This window comes from Sparus aurata, chromosome 24 (genome assembly GCF_900880675.1).
Source record: "Sparus aurata chromosome 24, fSpaAur1.1, whole genome shotgun sequence".
NCBI lineage: Eukaryota > Metazoa > Chordata > Actinopteri > Spariformes > Sparidae > Sparus > Sparus aurata.
This window is the reverse complement of record NC_044210.1, coordinates 13,996,447-14,021,237: the sequence shown is the minus strand read 5'-3', so window position 1 is coordinate 14,021,237 and position 24,791 is coordinate 13,996,447. Positions and strand designations below refer to the sequence as shown.

Here is a 24,791-nt window from a genome sequence, read left to right as displayed (position 1 = left end):
CTTCTCTCCAGGCTCCCTTAGCTTACAACATATTTTATTTTTTGTTTACTAGCCCCCATACTACACCTCAATCTGCCCAGACATGTTTTTCCAACACAAAGCTCAGATAAACCCATATTGTGCTTCCTGAGCAGCACCAACAACAAAGTAGCAGCAGCTTGCCGGTGAAGCAAATTGTTCAGATAGAGAACAAGATGTTTTTGGGTGAACAGACAAATAGATGTTTGATATCTTTTTATATTTCCTTTGTAAAAATTAGTGATGTAGCTTGAGTGCTGCATTCACATGGATTCAGGAAGACGGTAGACGGCAAACCGGATATCATTTTAGTAGACGAGTGCAGCAATTTGTTGCTGGACGTTGAACGTTAAGTAGGTCCTTTACACAACGACACATCATTGGGCAAAATCTCAACAACAAGAAAGTAATAACTTTGTTTTTCAGTTCTTCTTATACTATCCATGTTGGACATCCATGTTGGAATTAACAACCTCACATTTTTGAGGAAATGAACTTTTTGGGCATATTTGATACCATCCTTTACAAGCAAAACATTATCACATGTTAATGAATCATCATGCCGGTTTAGTTTTTTGCAATCCTGCCATTCTGTTGGACTGCTTACATAACTCAGTTAGCCATTACCCAATGTGGTATAGTGAATAAAAAAAGGATCAATCGATCAGTGATGTCGTACACCAGCTCAGACAGAAACACTGAGGGGTCTCAGAATACAATAGCATGGTTTGAGTGGGCGGGTTTAAAATCAATTTCTCGACCGTCCGCTTTCATCAGCTGTTCATCATCTTCACCTTCAATTTTGCCAGTGACGGGCCGAACCTATTTTACAGCAAGTCTCAGTAGATATCAGAGAGAAACTTAAAGGTTTATAATACAATTTGTTTTTTATGTTCTAGTCTTGATACCAAAAAAGACATTTTTAAGGTTTCTCCTTAACATTTCCCGTTCAATCTTTTATAGTAAACCAAAGACAAAATCCATTGAAATTAATAAATATGCCTCTGAACTGAACTGCAGCATTTGTCAGCCAAGAGAGCAATTTATGTCAAGGAGTCTCCTCAAAGGACGATGGAGAAAAAAGGCTCTTAATGGGGAAAAAAAGAAAAGGAAATAAAAATCGTTAAAGGCTTCTGTGTCACTGAACAATAAAGCAGCAATAAAACTGATCTTAGGGTTGAAGTAACAAAGTACCACTTAAGTTTCGTCTGGTAACTTAATATCACTTCTTCTCTGAGAGGAAAAGAGCTGCTGTGTAGGTGAAGCGCCGACTGAATCAGCAAATATTAAAAAGCGATGCCTTTCAGTCGCTGCCGTGCAAGAAAAATAGACTTCATATTGATTTTTTTCATACAATTCATGACAGGAATATGGTCCGTGGGAAGTTTTAATTATACATAATGGTAATTGACATGTCTAATGATAGGAACTCCACAATAAGGGAGCTTTCTTTAATTAGTCGTTCATTACATTTGCACCCATAACCCAGATCGTCTTCGTCCAGGCTTTAATTAGTCCGTGTTTCTTGGTAGATGGCATGATTGGAATGTTTTGGGTTGTAATTATGTTTCCCATGTTTTCATCAAGGGATTGGTAGTTTCTACTAAAGGGCAGAGGGCGAGAGAAGCGAGGCCGACTGACAGCTCCTAATATGCTGCCTGCCTCTGACAAATTGGAAACTCCCAGAGATCAATAGGGCCCGGCCTCATCGCTTGGCAAGTGAAGGAGATATTCTTATTAGGTCCGAACTCCAAATGGCTAGCTGCCGCCCCAAAGTTCAGCATCATAACTCCCGTCCTCTTGACCTTTCTCTTTGTGGTTCTTTGTAAATTTATATCGGCCTTCCTGGTTCAGCGTTGACATATGACCTTTGTGGAGTCTCCTCTCTGCTTTCGGCTCGGCTTTGATTGCTGCCTCCGTCTCCGAATGTAAACCAAAGTCACTGCGAGGGTTCGTGGAGCACTAACGCCGAGTGTGTGTCTGTGTGTTCTTCGCAGGAGCGGAACTCTACCTTGGCCTTGGAGAACGAGAGCCAGAGGGAACAGTACGAGCGCTGTCTGGATGAGGTGAGTTCCGGACTTTGTTTATCTCGTCTCACTCCGGGGGCACGTACAAGGGCGCCGCTCAACTCGCCGGGTGTTTTACTTACCTTGAAAACTCAGAGAGTTTGTTTGTTGAGTTTGTTTTCGACTCATGCAGCCAGAATGTGTACTGTTGTTGAGTTTAAGATTAAGGTTTTAATGAGGTCCTGCAAAAGAACATTGTGTTTTCAGAGGTTTACCTGAACTACATTTTAAGAGCATGGCCGGATTAATGCCTTTAATGACCCGGGGGCAAGATTGCTGTGACCCCCCCCCCCAACCTGTTGCCTGGCCACAGGTTGATTTGTGTATATTTAAAGGCACAGTTCACCCTATAATCAAATCACGTATTTAACCTTCAAGCTGAAGGGGTGTTACTCATTAAGATTTTAGGTTTTGGTGTGAGCTGCCAAGTTTCAAGAAATATCTTATATTGAGGTCCTTTTAATGAGGCTTTTATAAGTCTGAAGGTCCTTATTAACATTAATAAGACTATATAAGTGTTAATGATGGAAGAATAAACTTGCTAGAAAAGAGAAGCTGCGCTGGTTGGGATAGAAATGATTCGTCAAAATATAATAATTCACAATAAAACAGAAGTATCAGGTGCCAGATCAGCAGACGACAGCAGCTTCTTTCCTCAGACTGTGAGACACTTTTGCAACCCTGGTGTTGTAAAATGACAATAAACAAACCTTGACCTTCTTTTTTTAACCTTTAACAATCAGTTATAGGTCTGAATTCAGATATGGATAAGACCGTATTAGTGATATAAGGGCGGTGGAGAAGATGGCGTCCCCCCTCATCCACCCTCAAACCCCCTACAGCTTATAACCTAACATGGTTATTGTGCTATTATTAGCATTATTCATGCTCATAAGCTACTTAAGGGCCTTATCACCGGTTATATAAAGCTTACTACAAGGATCATAGTATAAAGTGTTATATAATGAATGTAATAAAAGTAGATGGCATCCAAAAACGTCTTCTTCCAGAAATCATGACCTGGTTCGTCAGCAGTTTCGTGTAGGAACTATTTTCTTCCCGTATTGCTACGCAGAAGGAAATCTGCATCTTTAGATGCAACAAAGCAATTTAGAACGATAAATATAGCTACAGGTGAGAGGACAACGAGTTCCAGCTTTGATTCAGGGATGTGTAGGCGATTCACACCTATAAACATTTAATTAGGACTCTCTCATCTCTCACTTTGATAAAGAGCGTGTGCTATGCTAAACTGACATTCGGCTCAATAAAGTCTGATTCAAGTTAAAACTTTTTTGATTCGGAGTCTTAATGTCAGGAGGTCTTTTGTCGATGCTCGTATAAAAGCAGCGATGGCAGACAGGTTGTTTTTTCACCTACATTCGAATGCATTTTATCATTCTGCATTCACTTTGTCATAAACAGTCAGGGCTGTTAAATATCCTCTGCCTGATGTGAACTGGTGTTGCTGAAGTAACGGTTTACATAACAATGGCACTTGTGTGCCCTCTGGTTATTTGTGAGAGCTTGATAAGTGCTGTTTAGGGAGCCACATGAGGGGAATAAACCAGCCCGGCTCTTGGCTGTGCCCTGCCTGCTGAATCACTCCAGGAGGGAGGAGAGGGAGGCGAGGAAGAGGGGGAAGAGCTGCTGCAGGGGGAAGTTTGTCCAGCAGGGACAAGTTGCCCAATTTGTCCTGGAACCAACAGGCTGAGCAGATGTGCTGGAGGGCAGGAAAGACGGGCATGAGAAGACGGGGGGATGAAAGAGGACAAGGAGGGAGAGAAGCGGAGATGTTAGAGTGTTAGAGTTCGCAGTCCTCGCCTCCATTCTGCTTCCCTGCCCTCATTAAAATGGCGCAACTCGGCTTTGTTGTGTTTACTTGTCAACTGTTTCCCCTACGAGGTTGACTTTTTGTGAAGCGAGGGTTTGGTAATGATCCTGTTTTGATGATGTGTGCCCCTCTGACGCCGGCACAAAAACAACAGCCAAAAGCCTAAAGTTTGCTCAGCAACAGAAGGGATCATATTTTTTTTATGTTGCACCGGCTGCCTGGCTGGATTTTACTGTGTTGTCGGGCTCATTTGTAGTTTAATTACTTGAGTCAGAGCCGGCCCAGGTTTTGTCTGATCACTCGGTTGCTTACAAGAGATCTTCTGAGGAGCCGCGGTTCCATTTCACCATATTTACTCCCAGTCTCTCCGCATTCAATAAACGAGAGCGAGAGCACTCAAAAGGAGTCGATGTGGCCTCACAAGGTATTAATGAGCAATCAATGAGCGGTAATCGGAGCCGCTTCTCCATCGGCGTTGTGGTCTGGAGTGTTAGCCGCTGTGAGACCAAAACCTCTGCTTCAGCCCGGCGCTGTCAATACCACCATTAGGAAGAGAGTGTTGAACATTAAAAGAGACTTAGACAAGTGTACAAGGGACACTTTAAGGAATATATTGAGCTATTTTGCTCAGTTGAGCTCATATTATCTCATCGTATGTGTAAATTGGGTGAGAAAGTGCAGCATTAGCAGCGTAAAGGAGGCCTACAGGGGCCTGTGAGGGTCATACGGGATCAAGAAGACCGTATCGCTCTGCTAAAATCGCCAAATTACCTTCAATGACACCTTGTTCTGTCTCTCTTTCTCATTTAGGTTGCCAATCAAGTTGTGCAGGCGCTTCTCACCCAGAAGGTTTGTTTGTTTCTGACGACTTTTTTTTATCCAACCTGTGAAATCTTGCATTTATAAGATGTTCCTGACGCCCTCCCGTGTTGCTTCCACACCTGCAGGACCTGAGGGAGGAGTGTCTGAAGCTGCGGACTCGAGTGTTTGACCTCGAGCAGCAGAATCGGGCGCTGAGCGTTTTGTTCCAACAGCGGATCAAGCCCGCCTCGGACCTGCTTCTACAGGTACGCCGCCCACTCAGATGCTCACACCTGGAAGCTGTGACCGACCTCGGCGAAGCGAGGAGAGTCACTCGGGCAGTAACAGAAATACTGTATCCGAAAAATACAGCCTAAAGAACTCGGAGGGTCATTTGTGGTATCGGCTGGGACTTTGCATCTTATTACCGTGCACAGTTTAATGCAAAGACGACACTCACTCGCTCCAACAACCTGAACCCAAACCCTTTAGATTACACAAACCGTATTTTGAAGCCAGAGACCACTGTTCAAGACAACGTTTCCACATAAGTAAGCATGAGACTGCTTAATATTTTTAACGAGACGTCAAGTATTCTCCCAGCCGTGTCTTTAGTGACAGAAGCTCACCTAACCAGGAGGTTTTTTGGCCCAAACCAAACCAGGCGATACTAGCACTTGGTTCACGTTGGCAAAAAAGGGGGTATCTGGGAGATGTTTGAAGCACTCGAGCCATAATCTGCTGCGTGAAAAGATGACTTTTCTCCTTCACATCCAACAAAAACTGTGGATTTAAACAAGCAGCCATCTTGTCTCTCTTCTGTAACCATCAGACGACGAGCACTGTACTTACACTCTCCACAAACTCGACATTCTCTCATGTGGAGTGGCTGAAAATTGCCTCAGTTCATTTTTTCGTCCCTTAGAAAACACCAATTTACTGAAAGATGTCTGTGTGCACATTCCAGCGAGATTTTTTTTTTTTTTTTTGCAGGCGTAATCATGAGGCAGACAGACCTGCCTGCTGTATGCTTTACACGTCTATTGTCAACAGTGATATAAGCATTGCGAGGCAATAAGGTCAGTTTTGGAAAGTAGGGTTTCACATAATTGTGCAAATTGCCGCAGGGACTCCTCGCTGTCAATATGAAAATAGCAAGCTGCCAGGAGAGAAAGGAGGAGGGGAAAGGGGAGCTGTCAGTCCATCCAGACGGGGAGGAGAGGAGCATGAAAAGAGAGGAGGCAAGCAAGGGTAGATAAGAAGGGAAGGACGAAAATGGAGAAAGATGAGATAGCTGTGAAGCGACGGGGAGGTAGAAGTGAAAAACTAAAGGCAGAGTAAGAAGACGCAGAAGTGGTGGATAAATGCAGTAAGACAAAAAAAGAGGTGGAGGGAAGAGAAATAATATGGCTGTAGGTGTGTTGTAAAGATCTCTGTCAGGTTCAGGCTACTTCCAGTGCTGTTACTGGACCGGCAGGAACATTGTGAAGTGAGACTGCAATATAAAAGGCTTGAAGAGGGATATTGATGATACCACTGTGGGGACCAAGAGGTGCAATCTAGCCCGAGATGCGAATTAAAGGCCAGACTCAGTGTAATGTGTTTTTCCTTTCATAAGAATCAGCTGAAAACAAACTGCTCGGATTATATTATATCAGGTGATTTGGTGTTGACTCCAGGCTGTGAGTGTGTGTGTGTGTGTGTGTGTGTGTGTGTGTGTGTGTGTGTGTACTTGAACTGCAAAAAATACAATAAAATAAACATGCTTTTAAACGTGGAGGTTTTCCCCTACTGGGAAAAAAAAAGACTTGGCTGTCTGCTCATCACTTAATGATGTCATTCTCACCGTCAAACTGGTGATTCAGTGTGAGAATTAGTCATAATGTGATCAACTGCTGCTCCGGATGTTTTGTGCATCCATTATGAGCTGTAGTCGTCTGTGGGATGAGCTGCTAAAAAACAAATTTATTCATCCTCATCACAGGGGGCTCGAACTTCTGGCAACATGCAATTCAGATAGATTGTTGTTTTATCTGTCTCTTTATCAAACTATCAAGCTATTGAGCTAACTACTTAACTAACTAACTATCTAACTAACATGCCAACAAATAAACCAGTAGCACACAGCATAAATGTATCTTTCTCGCTAAGTAGCTAAATAGGTAGCTAACAAAATACAGTAGCATACATCAGTAAGACATCTATCTATCCATCCATCCATCCATCTATACGAAAAACAGAAGCATTCATCATAAAGACATCTATTAATTTAGCTAACTAGCTAACTGTGTAGCTGACAAATAAAAGAATACATAAAAACATATAAAAACCGAAAAGCAACATATTTATTAAAGCAGTAGAGAGAGATAGTCAATATTGCTCTCCAGTGTACGTGATAATTACATGAAGCTACCAACACAAGCTAGTTACATTAGCTTAGCACTGATAACAGTAGAAAACAACGAGCTTCGCTCTGTCCAAAAGTAACAAAATGGACCAACCACATCCAGCAAGTTTTTAAACAATTCAGGTGCTCATCAGATTAAACAATTGAGACTAAAAAATATGCATTAGTGAGCTTTAGAGTCGCTCTTAATAAACTTCTGTCACCTTTCAACTGAGCCGAGCTAGACGTTTCCCTCTGTTTTCAGGCATGGTGCTTACGCTAAGCTAACTGACTGCTAGCTCTGGCTTTTCTCCAAATGATTATTTTATATTTGTGGTGTCAATGTAATGATTAGGAAGGAAAATTAAAAAAAAGAATCTTTACAATTCACGTTTACAATTATAATTTTTTTTAATTAAATGATCTCTATACATTTACGTTTCACAGAACAACATTTTTTAATTGACATATTTGCAGGGCGAAAAATAAATGTGTATTTTCATGCACAGATCATATTTACCTAAAAAGAAACAAGAATCGTTCATTGGCATTATGTATCATAAAGTAATCAGGTATCTATCATGGAGACTGAATGTGATATGTGTATTATTTTTCTCCTTTTACTAAATTATGCCTCCTCACACATTAAAAAACCAAACACACTAACGGTTTAAGATTTCACATCCCACTGATTAAACCATCCCGGCAGAATCTCTTGCGAAAATATGAAAATAACAAGTGTGAGTGTTCATTTCTGGTAAACCTCCTCGAGGCTCAAACAGCGGGAGACTTAATCACCCATATGAGTGTACAGTTTCACATCCAGCTCCCTTGGACCTTTTTGCTTATCAGTAATTAAGCGTGCTGCTGTTCCCAGTGGGCCTCTTGAGTTTCTCTGATAAAGAACCATCATGCTTTTGATGGCGACTACACCTTCAGCGCCCTCAGCCAGATTGGTTCGATTTTACGTTCCTGCAAAAAAAATAAAGAAAATGATGGTTGTTTTCTCAAACCATGTGGCAAGCCAAGGGGAGATAACTGGCGTGTAGTCCCATCCACTTATGCTGCTTATCAAATATGACAGGCAAGTGGCAATTGAGGGCGATCTGGGACGAATGCTGAGCGATCTCAGGAAGGACACAGCATGAGCGCCGTGATCTCATTACGGCTCGTGCAGTTTTTGTACCGCGTGTAGTCAAATGGGCTGCTGCCTTCGGCTAAAAGTTTCCCCAGCAAATTTAAACAAATGATGCCACTTCTCCGGGACGGTGGTAAATTAATTTCACTTGTGACATTTGCAGAGTGGAGCTTCTGAGATGCTAAACGGCTGCTTTTTTTTAAGTAGAACTCCTTATTTCTCACCCGATTCGTGTCGTATTACGGCTGGCTTTCATTTCCTGCTATAGTTGGAGCTTTGGGAAAAGCCTTTGTTATGAGACCGACATATAGATCACAAGTTTATGAGCATGCGGGAGTCTGTCTGTCCTGACGGTTTGTCTACCTGCTGTTGTTTGTGTGCCTGTGTGTCGCTGTACCGCTCAACCCGATGGGGTTTTTGACAGCGGGTGCCAATACTGATGTATATGTTTGGAGGCTGCCTATTGCTGCTATTCTGGGCCGATGTTCATTATCTTGAAATATGACCACTGTCAAGGCAAAAACAAGAAGCACAAAAGCAAGAAGGCTCCGTTTTTTTTTTTTTTTCCCGTCAGTGTGACACATGAAACTTCTTCCATTGGCTTCCAGGGTGAAGAGTCGGCTAGGGGAATAGAGAATCGCCTCAAGTGAAGCGTAGACGTGCCGCGCATCGTTACAAGCTTTGATTATCATGGTTCCATTCATGTAAACCATTTTAAGATAAAAACACATTATGAAGGTACATCAACAAAACAAACCACTGTCTCAGTAACGCCATTATCCCTCAACACAGGAGACCTTGAGGTGGCTGCCAGTAAATTGAAGCTCATTTTAGCATATCAGCGCTTATATGCCCTTCCTAGAGCCTACAACAGCCAGCAAGTGATCTTGTACCAATGAGATTTAAAAATACCCCGATATACACAGTTTATTACAGATTTTAAAGCCATAAAAATGATTTATTGATTTATTTTTGCCAGATGCCTGAATATTTCCCCAGAAAAACAAAGTATTAAATGTGCATTTTCAGTAATGTTGTTATTAAATTTGAGCTTGGACCGTGTAAGACTATGCGATGTGGAGCCGTTGTGTTTTCAGGCTAATAGGGGCAGTGACAGGTCATATTTTTGCATTAAAAATTCAGGCGAGAAAAATGAAATATATTAATATTTCAGTGTACTCATACCCCTATAGATCAATGACGGAAGCACTTACAGAGCTTCTGGGAGATTGTGGGGAAAAAAAAAATCAGCTCATAACCTTTCAAAGGAGCCGGAAACCATGCCCGTACCCAACAACAGCTTTGAATTTACTTTGGGCTAGGATTTGGAATAGGTTAACGTAATCATTCCAGATGTTAACTAAGGTCAAATTTGCATGCATTAATTGGTATTTCGCAAGAACATCTTGGCCTTGAACCTCAGAAAGTTCAAGAACTGTACACACGGCGTCGTCATCTACAGTTTCCTTTGCATATCTTCGCCCACGACCCCGTGACACTATTGACTGAATCCTTGATGAGGATGCTGAGGAGGTGAAATCGAGCACCCTACGATAAGATCAGAGCCTCCCGTGACACCTCAGCCACTCCCATCCCCTCGTGGACAGCGGGGAGGCTGCTCGGGCGCTGCCGCATCGGAGCTGCACCAATTTCAATTTCATGACTTTGAGGGTGGGATGACAAGCCATCTGGTGCTGAACATGGCAGTCGTCCAGCCTCACATTTCTATGCGAGTTCAAAACATTCAAAAATAAGAAACTGTCTGCAGTTAAACAGTCAAATCAAAGCACAGAGTGATGTTGTGCTTTATGTTGCATGGATCCTAAAAATAGTTAAGAATACTTTTCCTTATTTCTGTGCTGAAACGGCATTGAAAGAGCGCGCGGATCTGTTTCCATGGCACCATTACCACCTAGTCAGAGAAGGTGAAAAAGCCAGTCTCTTTGAAAGCTTATTCACAAGCTCACACTAATGCAAAAAGAAGCTTTTCTTGTGGTTGTTTTGCTGAAAGTCGAAGAGGTACAAAAAAGAGAAAAAAGGAAAACGTGGGACGACTGTGTTTTGGCCACAGGCGACGTGATGCAGGTTGTTTGTTCTTGAGAGACAAAAGAAGCAGTTAAGTTCTGGTATCATTAGGAGCCGTTTGAAATCTTTCACAACACAGAAAAAGTCAATAGAAACTGCCGGCAAGAGAGTTTTATGGAGTGCAATAAAAGTGAGGATGAATCTTTATTTTAAAATGTTTATGGCAAGTTTAGTTTTTAAAGCTCGGTCTCCATTTGCTGAAGGTGACTTTCACTTTTATAACATGCAATTTTCCTGATAGATTTCCTCCCACTGCAGGTAGAAGAGCACGTTTTAATGGCATTAGGCCGAAATATATCAGAGCGCAGAAACACACACATATGTATATACATATACTCCCCGAGTGAGCATTAGTTTTACCCTTGGCAGGAAATGCTGCCTGAGATCAAGTGTTTTGTTTCAGCATATTTCCAGTTTAAGTTAATTTGAGCGCAGGGAACCTTGGTGTAATTAAGTTCCGAGATTAATGCGTGGAAATGTATTTGGTTTTGTATCCGTCTCTCTTAAGCGCAAGAGTTAAATAACAGAAGAGACTGCAGTCGAGCGTATGAATAAGAAAAAAAGGAAAAAATCAAAGGAATCCCTTACTCCCTGATGCAATTATTTCCTATTCACATTAGTTTTTTTTCCGGCCGATGACATTAATGACTTTGAGCGAGGAGGATGAATCGGGGCTCCGAGCGGCGCCGGTGGAGGGAATTTGATGGACACTCAGTAATATCGCTCAGGCTCAACATTTACTGTACAGCTTCTTGCAATGTTGGAAAACAAATTCACATTTTAAATTATTCATTTACAATGTATTTGTATTCCTTTCTATACTTTCAGGGATTTACCAGGAACATTGATACAATTCTAGTTTAAATAAACAATACTGGGACCTCTTTCCATACATGAAAAAAATATATATAATTCTGTGCTGGTACACAAATGGTCACTGATCACATACCAACACATTTGATATTTATCCAGATATCCAGATTTTTAATAGTACTCCCTCATAGACAACAGCCACCTAAATATGCCTGATTTGTTTTCATCAACATGCATGTATTATTCAATGAGAAATTCAGGAAAATGTCATAAAAAGATGTTAAAGACAGTGAGAAAACATTCCTGGATCTGTCTCTTTATCCACACTGCGAGTTAATAGGGTCTATTCTGGGCGGCGAACCATCCTCCTCCCAAGTGTGGTGGAAATTTGTTCAGTAGTATTTGTGTAACTGTGGTAACAAATGGACACAGGTGAAAACATAATTGCCTAGGAGGTGTTAATAATATTAATGTCTGTGCAGTCTTGGGTTGAAAATCTGGCTTTTGAATCTTCACTGCTTTCGGTACTATCTAATGTAGATATGGTGTTGTTTTAAACATTTGGAATCACAAAGGTGTAAAGGTATTGATACTTTTGACAATTTGGACGGGATCAGTTATTGTTGAGAAAATATTTCATGCATGAAATTTGAATAAAAATGATATTGATGAGGTGCTAAAAGAAGACTTTTGCATTATGTGCCCCACAAACCATTCATAAATTGAGAAAGGAAAAAATATCACCCTACCATTCTGCTGTTTCAATCTCACACACCAAGGCTCATTTTCATTTCTTCAAACTCAAAATTGACTCTAGCGTGTCCTTCCTTTTGTCTTTCAGAAACTCCACTCTCGGATCATAGATTTATCTGCGGCCGATTTGCTCCTGGAGCCGGAGAGAAGCAAGGCCTTCTTGCTTTCCAGGAACACCGAGTCGCCATCCAATGTAAGCTTAATGGGAAACTTTATTTTTTTTTTCGCTCAAACATATGAATCGTCCAGGTAGTATAACCTCGACCCCTTCAAGAAATCATTACAAGATATTAAAATACAGACCTTACTATCTGAAGCCGTGACCCCTCCTCTGCTCTCGGCAGGAAGAGCTGGCAGTATCACTTGGCACTAATAGGAATAAATCCTTGTCATATTACCAGAAATCCATCGATTGAGACTCGCCGTCAGTAAAAGCGACTCCATAGGACACTGTGGTACATTAGTCATCTTATGTATTATGCATTAAGCGCCGAAAATGAGTTCGCTCCATTCTTTTACCCCTTTACCCCCTGAGAATGCTGCCTGATAAATGGAAGAAGAGGCAGAAAATGAAATAATGAAGCCAAGGTGGTTTTCATAAGAGAATTATGAGATTAGCAAAATAGAACCTGTGACATGAATATATCTGAAACATTTTGTATCTGGTATACAATGACTTTTTAAACGATAAGTGATTTGTATGTCTCCAATTTGCAGCGAGATGCTAAACAGAGAAACATCTGCTGTGTTTTGTCGGCTGCACATGAAAATTGGATTGATGTTTTTAAAAGTGCAGCACGTTGGCATTTTAGTCAACTTTCCCAAGATATTTGATCGGTCTGTCAAGTGTTTGTTCAATATCTTTCATCACAAAATCAACAGCGAGATAACAATTAGGTATGCAACAGTACCCAACAGCTCACACACCAAATACTCTCTAAGGCATATGAAAGTCTTGATTCAATAAGAAGAAGACTCACGGTTTTCTTAAAAGCAAGTTCCCCACCTCAGAAACCGCTATATAACAGTATAAACAATGCTCTACAAGGCATTCCACTATAATGTCATGTCTCTTTTCTATCCCGTAGGAGGTTCAGTTGAATGGAAAGGCAGGTCTCCCTGTCGCCAAGTGTCTGAGCCAGCTGAGTCTGACGGTGCCAGCTCCTGTATACCCACGCAGCAGCTGCAGCAGTAGTGAGTTGTCGCTGTCAAGTGCATGCAGCGAATTCTCCAGCGGCTCGTATACCTGGAATGATGGACGCTCCTGTGGGAAAATGGTAAACCCCAACCTTACTTTATATTGACAGTAATTTAAAAAACAGTACTTAGTGTTACAGTAGCTCATCAAGATCCCTATTAGATTATTGCTTGTATTTCTTTTGAGACCCTAATTAAACCCTCATCTTACTGTTAGACTGCTGATTATGACTCCCAAATGGAGGTGAGGACCCTTAAGATCATTTAACAAAAGGGTTTTATTATTCAAGGATGATGGTTGGATGAAAACGCCTGATGAAACAGAATCAGAAGTATATAATTAAGCCTGCCTCAGACTACAGGAGTTTAAAAGGTTAAAACTGGTTTCATCACGCATCAGGATGCGTCTTCATGCTCACATTACAAGGTTTGAATGTAATGGCACATCACAAAACACAGGATATTATTAACACTGAAAAAAAAGCAGAGGGCTAAACAGGAGATGTGTTGATCGTTGCTTGGCAGCACTGCCAGCTGTTCAAAGTTGTTATTGGGTCCAGATTTTAGATTGTGAATATAAAAATATGTGCCAATAAATCTGCAAGCAGTTCCGGAGAGTTAAGTCTTGATCTGTTTACCCCTCACTTGGTCAGACAACTTGAACATCAGTACCAGAACATAGAGAACATCAGTACCTGCCAATATCCTGCACCAGATTTCTCATCTGATTGTTGGGAGGGGCATTAAACTTGGTTGAAGCCTTTATGAAGGATCCATGACAAATTCAGAATTGTCTTTCTTTTTGCCCTGTAGTCATCTCTGACCTGGGAGAAGAGGCTGAGTTTGGGTTCGTCAGCCCCGAGTAACATCTGTGCCGCCCTGGAGGAGCAGCAGCCCACGAGGCGCAAGGAAAGCCACATACTGGAGGGACTGAGGAAGCTTCAGAGAAGGAAACACAGAAGCCACTCTGCTTCTTCCAAGGTCTCCAAGTCAGGCTACAAAGACTGCATGAACTCCAATGAGGGCATCTACTCCCTGGGTATCAAGACTACCAGTAAAGGGGTGTCCAAACCTACCCATGTGGGCAGAACTGTTGGGGGAAGGAGGTTTACCTATGATTCTGATGATGCTGATGACGAATTGGCACAATCGGGTCATGGAGATAATATCCCCACCAAGGACAACTGGTTTTACTGTAGGAGACTCTCCAAAAGCATCTCGGACAGTTTGTGTAGCTGGGATGGGATACAGGAGAGTGGAGGTGGAGGTGGAGGTGATGGTAGCTCAGGTCTTGTGGCTATCAAACAGCCATCTGATTCGAAAGAGCGTCCTGAAGAACTGTTAAGTTTCATTAACAGTTTTCTACCTGAGGGAGGTCGGACATCAGCTTTTAGTAAACCATCCAAGCTGCACTTCAAGCCTCCTGACCCAGAGGTACCTAATCACCTCTCCGACGTGGATGATCCAGAGGAACTCAACTCTGAGTCCAGTGACATCCGAATGTCCATTAGCCAGGCAGCAGAGCAAGCAGAGAGGGACTCTAAGAGACTGTCAAGAGATGCTGCCAAGCTGCTCACACAACAGTGGCTGCGAAGGGACCAGGGACGGACTCAATCTGCAGATGGGAGGCCAAGGCCTTTCAGCCTAATTAAAGAGCCAAAGGTGGCCAAGTCTACTCAGTCCGAGGAGAGCATTTTGACGATATTTGATGCAGAAGGAGAGCCTATTGAACTTTGTGCTCAGAAGGTCGCAGCAGAAGCAGTGTCTCGACATGATATTCAAGGTAGCAAGGTAGTTGCCAATTATGCGCAACTGGTGCCCCAAGACCGGCCCACGAGGCAAAAATCAGCAAACCTGAGAACCTACAGTGTTCTTGAATCTCCAGAGAAGCTGTCTGACTGTCAGATTAGGACTAGCAATGCAAGCAACAGCAGGGAAGGCAGTGCTGAGAGGCTGTCAATGCAGTTGACTCCACAGAGGAAACTAATCAAACCACCAAGCAGCCGATCTAGTAAAGGTCATTCCATCCCTCCCATGAATGATCCTGCTGGTCCTAAGTCCAATGGTTCAAAGATTCCTGGTCGTAACAAACCTTCAGCATCCCCACTGAGAGTGTCTAAGGCCACCACCACTGAACCAAGTAACAGTGGGAACTCAGGGCCCTCTGGTCAGGAGAAATCCCCCTCCTCTCCTACAGTCAAAATATCCAAGTTCATCAAAACACAGAGCCCAAAGGCAGTAAATTCCAAGCTCCCCAGCAGGGCTGAATGGACTAAGGGCTCCTCCTCTGGTTCCCCACACCTCGCAAGGAGGCACCTAGAGTATGCTGACAATGGCGAACAGCCAACTAGAGACAAACACTGTGAAACCAGCAAAAATAAACTCAGGTCCCCATCCCCTCCCCCTCCCCCTGGCCGCACCACCTCCTTACTGATCAGACCAAATTACGAAGGCTCTCCTCAAGCACATAAAACATGGGTGGCTCAACCATCCACACCAACCACTGTGAGGGGCCCTCCCCCAAGTTACCACACCTCACTTTTACCAAATATGCAATCTACACTTCCCATCAAGGACAAAGACTGTTTAGACTTGGATGCAGGCTACGGGACTGCACTTGCACCTCAGAAACTGGTTGACAAAACCGGTCAGCACCTTCAAAAGTCCCCTGCCACGACTCAGACACCTACTAAAGGCACTCCCAAGAGGATGACCACAAAAGACTACCTCCCTTCTGCAAACTCAGGGTGTGCTCCAGAAACTGAAAATGCACCTAAAAGCTCAAAGAATGTCCCTCCTCCCTACAGTGCCCTCAGAGGGTCCTCGCTTCAGAACTCTTTTGCAAGTAAAAGAGGATCAGCACAAGAAAATGTCCATCACACAGTGCAGAAAGCCTCTATTAGTTTACCTATATCAATTCAGGACAGCCCTCAAGATAAAACTGAACCACAAAATGGTAAAACTGTAGTCAGCCCACCCAGCTCGGCCGTCATGTCCCCAAATTCAGCAGAAAAAGCCTCAAAGACTCGCATCCCAATGGGTTTTAAAGCATTTTTAAAATCTCCCCCGAGCCATAAAAATAGTCCCTCTATTCCAGGCAAGCAAGAGAAAGATCATATCAACTCAGTCTCGAGGGAAACTGTGACATCTAATGCTTCTATCCAATGTGAGAACTTGCTGCCAGTGTGCATTGAGTCACCCAATATGTCCATTAAAGAGGGTAAAGGTGAGGTCCAGTGTCGGTTACTTGAAGAGGAAGTTCCAGCTGATGTGGGGGATGCTTGCGAGAAAGGAAAAAGGAGTAGTCAACTTTTCTCTCGATCCATATCCGTTACGACCAAACCTCATCTGAAGCCGGCTTTGGGGATGAATGGGGCCAAAGCACGCAGCCAGAGTTTCAGTACCAACTACATTGAGAAACCCAGCATCAATGTTGTAGAAGGACCGGGGAAAATCCGAACTCAGATCATCACCAACTCTGGTGAAAGGGGGAACTCTTTGTCAAGACAGAGTTCCTTGGAGGTACCTAGTGTTGGGTTGCCTGAAAGCCCTGTTCATTCCCCCAGGACTAGGCTTAGCCTCTATGGTGGTATGACTGGGTCAAATAGTCACAACATTCTCCCTGAGAGGACTTCTAAATCTGGCTCCAAAGTTGAGGGGTCACTGGGCATGACCAAGGTGGAGGCAGTCACCTCACCTTCTCATAAAGAGGTGCGAAGCTTACCCATCAGTGATAGGACTGGTTTAAGCAACATCCGTAAGCCAGCAAAGGTTGCATCTCATCCACAGTTTCAGCCTCCGTCCTATGTCTACAGTTCACAAAACCAAGTACGGGAGACAGGAGTTGTGCCCCCAAATGAGCCAGACTTTAGCAGAGAGGTCAAAACTCTGACAGACTCGCCAAACAAAGCCCCAGATATGGATGAGAAAAAGATGAGCCCAACAGGCTGCACTATTGAGGAGAAAGTCATGATGGGAATCGAAGAGAATTTACAGAAATGTCAAGAGCAGGAGAAAGTTGCATCCATCGAGACCAAACAGAAAACAGGCCCCTCTCTGGCAAACTGGTTCGGCCTCCGTAAGAGCAAACTCCCAGCCCTGAGTGGTAAGAAAGTAGAGTCTCCCAAGGGAAAGGAAGAGAAGAAAGAGCTGAAGATCGGATCGGTGCTCGGAGGCAAACAGATCAAGGCCGACAAGAAGAAGGACAAGAAGAAAATTGATAACCAGCAGAAAGACAGTCCGGAGGTGCAGAATCTGTCTGAGGTGAACAACAAGCTGAGCTCCATCATGGACCACTGCAACAATCAGATGGGTCAGATTGCCAGTCAGATCCACTGTACAACCACCTTTATCGGCAAAGACCAGTTCGTGAAAGAGCTTCTCGGCAGGTGGGTGAACAACATCTTTGTCATCAAGAATAAATTGTCTTTAATTGATCCGATGCTATGCTGATTACATCCTGTCACTGAACCTCCTCAGATTTGTATTTCTATCAAGTGAATCGACACTGAAACAAATTGGCTGTTCTATTAAATTAAACATGAGCCATCACTGCTTTAAGCCTCAGTGAAACTGATAAATAAACAGCACAAACAGCAGCTGTCTGTTTGAGTTATGACTCCACTCCAGTGAGCATAAGCACTTCTTGGACCAGCATCCAGACACACAGTCAGCGCGCTCACAGTAAAGTATCTTTAAGACAGCAGAGCTCCGCATTTCATACCCCACACTTCAGTGATTTGCCACTCCAAATCACAGCTGACAGATTTTTATCCAGAGTAACTGCAATCACTTGAAAGGGAGCGCTTCATCGAGGCCGTTAAACATTTGATGGCATTTTCATGTGTGTGTGTGTTTCGGGCGCATGTGTATATACGTTGCATGTGCATTCGCATCTGTGAAGCGAAAAGAGCAGGTCAATGCAATTTATCAGTAGGCTCACTTTCTACCTGGCGAGTTGATAAAGGAGGAGATCGGCACACAGACGTAAAAACAGATCAAATCTCATTTTCTCGCAGGAACGCTGTGAAGGGCAACGGTGTTGCTGCATCGCCGCCTGGGATCTCCACACCCAAGAAACACGGCGAAATGAAGGGAGATATGGAGATCTGTTCCGATACTGCTGTAAGTCCGCACTTACAACACTGATTTATGTTGGCACGCACACATACGCGCACTTTCCCACAGGTTTTCACACTTACACAATACATGTGCACGCTCACAAACACATCCCAGAGCCCGCCGCCTCTTCAGCATCATATCCCCTTAAGGCTTTGCTATTGATTCGCATTGTGTTCTGACTCAGCCTACTATTCATCGCCTACTTTTTCATTATCTGCCCGGGCTCATGTTGTTGTTGTTGTTGTTTCCAGAAGGCTGAAGATTTTTTAAAACCATATCCCAGCACAGAGGCAGCCACCAGGCCATGCATGTAACTTGAATTAGGCTTCCCTCTCAGCCACCGCCGTTCTTCAAATCATACCCGCGCACTTTGTAAGCGAAAGGCAAAAAATTATGACCTTGTGGATTTATTCTTTATTATCTGTCAGTCAAAAGACCCAAAAAATGATGGCGGGGCTGAGTGCTTGAGAGAGCAATGAAAATAGAGCACGGGGCAGAATGGAGGGAGAGGGTTACAAAAAGAGAGTCTCACAGCATAATGTAGGAAATTTAATCCAGACGATGTGGAATTTTGATAACATGGAGGAGCCCCTTATCGCAGGCACTCAATTTGACAAAGGGGCCATTTAATACCATCCTCCGAGCTTTCTCTCTATCTGCTCCCCACAGAAATACAACAAAAGAGGGACACTTCATGACCTACAAGCTCCTGCGCTTGAACCACCCCAAAACCATTTTTTTTTTTAAATAACCCAATTAAAGTAAGACAGGAAGGTCTGACAATAGCCTCAATTCTTTTTGAACAAAACTTTTTTAGACACTTGCTTTTCATCTGAACAGCCAGAAAACACATGAATCTGGCAGCAATAAATTGTCCCTTTTCTGCTTTCTCTTGTAGTCTGGAAATTGCCTTGAGCTTTATAAATAGATACATTTTACATAATGGAACACCTTGCACAGGGCAAGAGGTCCATTTGGATTTTCTGAAACTCTATATAATGGTAGTTTTTATGTGTCGTGGTGTATTTTAGCTGCTTTCTGATGTTTGTATCACCAACATGCACTGTTTGTTAATATTCCAGACCCTTCTACTGACTCAGAAGATCAACATGAGGGCTGAAAAAGAGGAGGGACGCATCCAAGACACAGTTTGTCAAGACCACCTGATAGGTAAGCTTATGTTTAACTGTCAGTCCTTGAGGGTCGTTTCACAAAAAACTGAGAAATCCCTCGAAAATCACAAGACTCTCTGGGTAAATCCCATGAAAATGAGATGAAATACTCCTTTTTACCTGATTTGCTCCGCTACGTTCACTGTGCCAAAAGTTCATGTTGTCTGTTTTAAGCCACTGAGTTTCATATTTGCGAGTGTAAAAGCTGTCACTAACCATCACGAATCAGCCAGCGCAGCAGAGCATTAACACATTTTACAGTTGTGATTTCCTGATGTGATTGACAACTCAATTCCTTCGCCAACTAATTCTCCTCACTGCCAGACTCGCCATTACTGTGGGGAAATAGCAGCGGCTGCGAACAACACGCTGACAGTCTAGTCAGGTGATTGATGTGCAACCGGCTGATATTTTACAATGCCTGAGCGGCTAAGGAAGAGGAGAAAAAAAAGGATGCATCAAACACTTTGTGCGACGGGATGATGATTGTTATCATCGCAGTGCGACAAACTTACATTGTAGAATGTAAATTCACTGGGGGAAGAATTGGGTGGGACTGATGTCGACACGATGTGGAGTGCAGCGTGATTGTCACTCAGCTGTCATTCAGTTTCAGAAATTGCATCAGTGATCCATCTCGAAGGTGGTTATTACTCACCTCCTGCAATACAACAAGATGAATAAAGTGTGAAGTGAGATTAGCTGGAAGGTCTGTGGAAAAAAAGTGCCATTTGTTTATAGCTTGCAGCAGCGTCCTGGCTTTAAAAATATGACATTTGTTCCGAAATTGAACAAAGGTTCACTGAACAAGGTTTTCTACTGACCATAAGCTATTTTTCCAGATTTTACTTGGTGTGCAACGTGTTAAAAATATGACATAAGACAGAAATGACATTGAAGTTAGCATGCTAACCACCTAGCCCCCCGGTAGCAAGGTTTGTACCTCAAGAGATGATAGTCCGATAGTAAACAACACCAGAGTCAGCTAATACGACCGCTAACTGCACCCTTAACTCAGCTTACTAGCTAACAGCAGTTACAGTTAGCAGCAGTTAGCAGCTACTCGGGTGATATGTATAGTTCTAATCTAATAGGTATCCTTTTTCTTTAATTAGAACTGCAGTGATTTATAGATTATTTGTCAGCAATTAAATGAATGAGCATCCATTTTGATCATCAATCTACGTGAGATTCTTTGATTTTTTTCTGGTTTCTTTACTCCTCCATTACAGTAAATTGAATATCTTTGCATTGTGGATATAGAAAGACATTTGAGGATGTCAGTTTGGGCATTTTTCACAATTTTCGGACGATTTATCGAAAAAATAACCATCAGTAATAATCATTAGTTTCAGCCCTCTACTTGAATGTGTTGCTGATGTTCCCTGATTGTATCTGACATTTCTACTTGACATAGTTTATTCTCGCTAACTGGCTCTAAAAGTATGGTTTAGCCTCATAGTTGGCACAGTTTTTTATCCACAGTATATGCATGGTGATGATGGTAATGAATTTAAATGAACTCTGACTTCCCAACAGCAAGTTCTTATAAATAATTAAAGTTGATGTATTTTGGCAGGGCGAAGCATTGGTGGAAATAATCTCTATAGAACCAGGAAGGGGTTTCTCAACTTCACTCAAACAGTCTTGGCTTGAGTCACTTTACACGGAGTGTGGAAATGAGCTCCTGATGGCCAAAAATAAAGTGCCTAATTGTTTCTGTATTCTCATTAACACGCCGGCTTTTTATATTCTGCCAGCTAAGCACTCCCAGACAGTGTGAATTAAATATTTCATAAAGGTTTCAGCTGCTGTTGCTGCTCAGCGCTGCTTTAATGTCACGTTCCTCCAAACTGCAGCATTCACCGGCCTAATGCCAGACAAACACATCAATCATATAAATAGTTTACATCCAGCCAGTTTATGATGCGAGCAGCTTGAGCAAAATCCATTCCTCAAGTTATGAACGTGGATTTTGAAGTTCACTCTGCACTGGTCAGTTGTTTGATATTAGAAGAACTTCCCTCGAGGCGGTGTTTTTTCTTATAAAGGGACAATAAATTGACCGGCCCATAGCACAGAATGACCCTAATATATCTGCGAGGGTTTGATGGCAGTGTTGATCAATACCAGTGATTCTGCCATTACTTCACCTGGTGCTGATGTTTCAAAACTCACTTTCAAGCCTTGGCTCTGAAAAATGGCTGAGATATGTTGGATCTTCTCTCTAATGACATACGATTACCAAACTATACAATCAGTGTCATTCCCTTTTAATCCGATGGCTCATCCTTAATGAGATAATGGTCTTTAGTGACGACTCCTTCTTTTCCGATCGACACCTCCTCACTACATAGAGCCCATTTCACACTATGGAGGTGCCAAGAGAAACACTTTCTCCCCTCAAACCCTGGAGGTTGTATACAGAAGTGATAGGGAGCTCATGGAAAACTAGATTATGTCCAGTTGTTGTTGCCTCTGGGTAGAATTACTGTGGACCTTGTTATGGTTTGGTTATAGAGGGCATTTTGAACTGCCAGGCTTGGCATTCAATTATACAGCTTTGTAATCTATGGCTCTCTCTGCCTTTCTCTCTCACACTCTCACAAATAAGTATTCAGGTTGGGTGCTGGGGGCAATATAACACATAATATGACTACAGTTACTACGTATAATAATGCGTTACCAACATGTAACTAAGTGTTTCTCAGCTTAGTCAGACTCGCGAGTATGTTGGGAACCTGTTGCTAGTTCAAAACGGCTCATTGCGATCTAAATGTTGAAACTTTTGTCAACATGGTTGTACGTGGTAGGATTGCTGAAATTCTCCACAAGTCAGTCAAAGTCAGTTCAAACACTTTAACAAGAACAGAAGAATAATTTATTACATTTTGGCTCCATGGTAAGGAAAAAAATGGCGACCTCCTACCTTTGAGGTGGTTGTTAAGTGTTAATTTGTGTCCATTCCTGGATCAATTACATCCCTTAAATACATAAACTTCCACTGATCAAAATGACCAAAATGGGGGGGTTTCATAAAATCAATTGTCCTGTGCAGTCTGTTGCTAAGTTCTCGCCAACTCCTTACGAGACGGGAGACATATTTTCTCTCGGTGTTGTTGGGTACGTTTGTTTTCCTTATGTTGCTGATTTCCACCCCCCCCAGGACAGCCCTTGGAGAATTGCAAGCGCTCCCAGTTCCGAGTGACAATCAGCTCTTTCATTCATGTATCTTCGCTGCCATGGTGGAACGAGCAGTTCGTAGTTATCAACAAATTAATTAACCATGATTGAAGCTAATCAATTTCCCTTCCCAGCAACCTAGTTGTACTTCTGAGAATGTCATGGTGAAATTATCAAAATAAGTTCTCTACACAAATAGTAATATTGTAAACCAACTTAATACATAAAAATGACAGTAGTAGGAGGAGATATTAGTAAAAGATACATTACAATTCAGAAGTTCTTCATTCTTTGTATGTCGACCACATAGTGCAGTTTTCAAACTTTGATCAGGATTTCTCGATCCGACTTTTAATCCCTTCGCAGCAGCTGTCCTCATGTGACTCACAGCAGATATGTGTACAAGTAACAGGCCATCTGTCCGATGCACGGGGTGTATGTGTACATCAGAACACGCGGGGACTCATTTTCACAGGTTCTGTACGCACTTCATGGTGTTGAAAGTCAGAAGCAAGTCAGATAGAAAGTTTAAGTAAACACGAACTCTCAAACACAAATAAAAACCTTCCTTAAATTCCCCCATTTGTGAATTTATTGACATAGTTTTGACATTCATAGCAGAAGGCTTGTTGTTACTTGAGTGAATTGCTAATGACACTCTGAGAAAAGGCAATCCAAAGAGAAAATGGATCAATAGTTTTAGCTTCAGACCCACGAGGAAATGTTCTGAGGCTTTAAGCCGATTCTGAAAGTGTGCCCCTTACCCTTCCTCTTCAGTCAAAAGAAATGCCCAACAGTATTCAGAGAAAGCTTTTATTCACAGAAGAAAATGTACATGGCTGCATCCCATCGAGACGGGGATATACAGTTGAGAAGCAGAGCCTGTCAATATTGATCCGTCTCGGCAAACTACGAAACATGCCAGAGCCTTCACTCACCAGTGTTTTGAGAGAGAGCGAGAGCGGAGAGGGCTGATGATTCATCCTCTCCAAGGCCAACAATAGAAGATGCAATGTGAAAAATGAAAAATTATAAATTCCATCACAGCACAAAGTTGCAAACCGCACATAATTAGTGTATAACTGTTGGCGATTAGCGGCCAGAGTTACAAGGACCTGGGCCGAGCTGAATGGCCGTCCATCTGTTGCAGCCTGAGTCAAGGCCTCGCAAACTGTGGCTTCCAAACGACGTCCATCTGTTGCTACTTGCCATCATTTCTCCTGATTGCAACCCAGCGTGCACTCTGATGAATCTGACAAACGTGCTCTCGGGTTGTAACTCAATCGTGTGTTTTGTTCAGGAATGCTGGCAGCAGGTCCTCTCTGGTTGTCATATCGTGTTTTGATTGTGCATCTGTGATTGCTGAAACAAGGAACACTGGGCTGAGGATGGAGCCGCCGGCACTTCTACATTAGAACAATGATAATTTCTTCCCCTAAGACACAACTACATCAAATAAAATGCCGTCTTTTCTCTCTTTTCCTACCGGCCATGTGTTACTGAACCTGCCACAGATGCCCTCTTTACTCACAACCCTTTCCCATGCATGTGAATCCAAGCCCTCCTTTCTCTTCCTTGATCGTTGTTCCCAGCTTCTCCCAGACGTCACACTCCTCTCCCTTGTCACTTTAGGCTCCAGCTGTCAGATGAGAACCCTGGACAGCGGGATCGGCACCTTCCCCCTCCCCGATTCCGTCACCCGGGCCAGCGGTCGCCACATCCCTAAATCTGAATCCAGCCCCGATGGGGTGACCGCCGGCTCCTCCGAGCTCAATCGGGAGCCTCCCTGTTCCCACCCAGACCCCTCACAACCTGATGTGAAAGTGCCTTCCCTCCCAAAAACCCGCCTGCATGCCCCTATAGGCATGGGTCACTCCCTGTCCGACCCAAGTGTGACCGGCAGCAACAACGCACAAGACATTCAGAGCCGGCTGCCCAAATTCGCAACTTCAGGTAAGTCGACAGCTTCTTTACATTTAATGTGTTGCCTGGCTTCTTCTTTAAAGGTTCAGGTTAAGGTTTAGGTTCAGAGTAATAACACAAGCTAATTAATTCACATATATTAGAACTGCAGAATTTGACCACCTTGAAACTGGTATACTGCTGCAACCCCAGGGTTAGGGTTAGGGTTAGGGTTTGAGTTATACCAGGTGCTGCAGGAAACGTGAATTGTGCTGTCTGCCCTGTGCGATTACTTTACGTTACGAACTCCAACCATATGGCG

At 43.0% G+C, this 24,791-nt stretch overlaps 1 protein-coding gene across 5 annotated transcripts in view; it reads left to right on the top strand.

The window, feature by feature from the left end:
* Positions 1-24,791, top strand: part of LOC115577099 (nck-associated protein 5-like) — a 154,151-nt gene that overhangs the window by 116,122 nt on the left and 13,238 nt on the right. For all 5 annotated transcript variants that reach the window (XM_030409905.1, XM_030409906.1, XM_030409907.1 and 2 more), the window contains 9 exons: positions 2,016-2,084; positions 4,729-4,767; positions 4,866-4,985; positions 11,983-12,087; positions 12,983-13,171; positions 13,905-17,479; positions 18,110-18,215; positions 19,295-19,382; positions 24,200-24,520. In XM_030409905.1, the coding sequence (XP_030265765.1) occupies positions 2,016-2,084; positions 4,729-4,767; positions 4,866-4,985; positions 11,983-12,087; positions 12,983-13,171; positions 13,905-17,479; positions 18,110-18,215; positions 19,295-19,382; positions 24,200-24,520 (4,612 nt within the window). The remainder of the gene's footprint in view (positions 1-2,015; positions 2,085-4,728; positions 4,768-4,865; positions 4,986-11,982; positions 12,088-12,982; positions 13,172-13,904; positions 17,480-18,109; positions 18,216-19,294; positions 19,383-24,199; positions 24,521-24,791) is intronic.